The following is a 1,932-nucleotide window of genomic DNA, read 5'->3' as shown; positions in this document are numbered from 1 at the left end:
TGAAATCGCCCATTAACACAATGCAACGATCACAGTCCATTAGACTACGCACAGTATCAAATAAGACAATTCGTTTTGCAGCGTCATTAAATGCATAGACGTTGACTAATCGCCATGGCACACCCTGCAACACAAAATCACAGCATATATATCGGCCTTCAGCGTCTACATGGTAACTAAGTGCTGAACAAAGTAGGCTCTTTTTCAGAAACAGGAAACAGCCCGCGGATAAACCAAGAGCGTGGGAAACGCAGACGTTATATTCAGACAGAAAAGGTCGCAAAGCCCTTTCTGTCTCGTCATCGCTCTCAATCTTCGTCTCCTGCACGGCGATGAAGTCGAGCCGCTTCCTAGACAAAAGCCGGCGAAGCTGCGCCTGTTTCTGCAAAGACCTAAGGCCTCTCACGTTCAAAGTTGCGAAGAGAAGTTGCTGGGACAGGGCCATGGTGAATACCAACTATTTAGACCTAATTCTCTATGCGGTCGGTCTTAGAGGGTAACGGTGAGGCTCCCTCCGAACCCTCACCAGGCCTCCTGGACCTTGATCGCCGGCACTGTCCTGAGTGTGTCGATGTTTTGCGGTGACGTGCTTTCCTTGTGGTACTGGCCGTCTCGCTGTCCGTGCTTGATTCTGATCTGGTAGTCGCACGGCGCTTCGGAATTGACGTATCCGCGCTACTTCGTCTCTCTTCTGACAGCATAGCGCACGTGTTGACGTGCTTCGGTGTAGCAGATGAGTCATCAGCGGCTGTCTCATTCGCTGGCTGGACGGGAACTGTCTGCGTAGTAGCGGGCACTTCTTTCTCTTCGCTACTTTCCTTTTCCACGGGCGGTTCTGCGATGTCATTGTCTTCAACATGTAGAGGGGCTTTACTGGCACAGCTGGTATTCGCGGAAGAGGGAACGTCTCCCGTTGCGTCGAGAACCTCAGTAACATCCATTATGTGTTCCTGCAGGCTTTCTTCTGGAGGCCTTGTCCTGTGTCGTAGCTTGTCGGCGTATGTCACAACACATTCTTCATCTGTGTGGCCAAAGCGTCGGCAGGCTTCACAACGTGGGGTTCTGCAGTTTCGACGTATGTGCCCAACCTTGTTACAGCGGAGACAAAGTGGGGGCCGGCCTGGAATCAATACAAGGCTCTGCACTCCACAAACGTGTAGCAGATGTGGAACGTCTCCCACGCCGACTCCATCGGCAAGAGTCAACACCACGTCACGATTTAGGTTACGCATTTGCTCCATTTCCGATACTCTCCAGCTTTCTGCTGATATAGACTTCACTTTCCCGTAAGCCTGGAGCGCTTCTCGAATGTAATCGTCTGCCAAACGCTCAGGAAGCCATAAAAGCTTCATTTTCACCTCTGTGGGCTCGGGGTCAATAACGAGGCAGCGTCTACCTTTTACGGATAATTCTCCGCACGTGACTAGCTTTGATTTTGTAATTGATGATTTGCACGTCACCATCCACACGTGTGACATCTGAAATTGACCGATGGAACTTATTTCCTTCAGGTCAATAACGTTCCGAAGGGCGTCTCGGAAGTCTTGGGCTCTGTACGGTCGACCACTTAAGTCAGCATGCAGGAAAACGGAGTCCACAACCAGCTTACCGGTAGGAAGACGAGGTATCACAACACGGTAGTCATTGCTGCTGGCTGAAGCCTGAGCAGCACCTCGGCCAGGGGCCGATAAATCCTTTGGAGCGGAGAACATGAAAAAAGCGACCGTTCGGAACGCCGTCTTCTTCTTCCTCTGCACCACCCCTGACATGCTTTTCGAGTGCACGTTTCGAGTGTACGTTTTGGCCATGTGAATGGTACGACGTGCTGATGCGCTGATGTTTACATTTCCATTTTGAGAGCCAAGATCCGCTATCACTCCACCGCGTCAAGTGCCACATCTCTAGAAGAGCAAGTGTGTTCGTACCATCGAC

The 1,932-nt window shown here is 51.1% G+C and overlaps 1 protein-coding gene across 1 annotated transcript; it reads right to left on the bottom strand.

The window, feature by feature from the left end:
* Positions 1 to 366: 366 nt before the first annotated feature.
* On the bottom strand, positions 367 to 1,732 carry LOC135916365 (uncharacterized). Its single transcript, XM_070530274.1, has one exon. The coding sequence runs from the start codon at positions 1,710 to 1,712 to the stop codon at positions 468 to 470; it is 1,245 nt and encodes a 414-aa protein (XP_070386375.1). The 5' UTR covers positions 1,713 to 1,732; the 3' UTR covers positions 367 to 467.
* Positions 1,733 to 1,932: the final 200 nt, after the last annotated feature.

Source organism: Dermacentor albipictus, unplaced genomic scaffold, assembly GCF_038994185.2.
Source record: "Dermacentor albipictus isolate Rhodes 1998 colony unplaced genomic scaffold, USDA_Dalb.pri_finalv2 scaffold_74, whole genome shotgun sequence".
NCBI classification, from domain to species: domain Eukaryota; kingdom Metazoa; phylum Arthropoda; class Arachnida; order Ixodida; family Ixodidae; genus Dermacentor; species Dermacentor albipictus.
The sequence above is the reverse complement of the archived record's forward strand: the minus strand, read 5'-3'. Positions and strand labels throughout refer to the sequence as shown.

Excerpts from the sequence above, each read along its gene's own strand:
- LOC135916365 (XM_070530274.1), bottom strand. The coding sequence starts at position 1,712 with ATGTTCTCCGCTCCAAAGGATTTATCGGCCCCTGGCCGAGGTGCTGCT.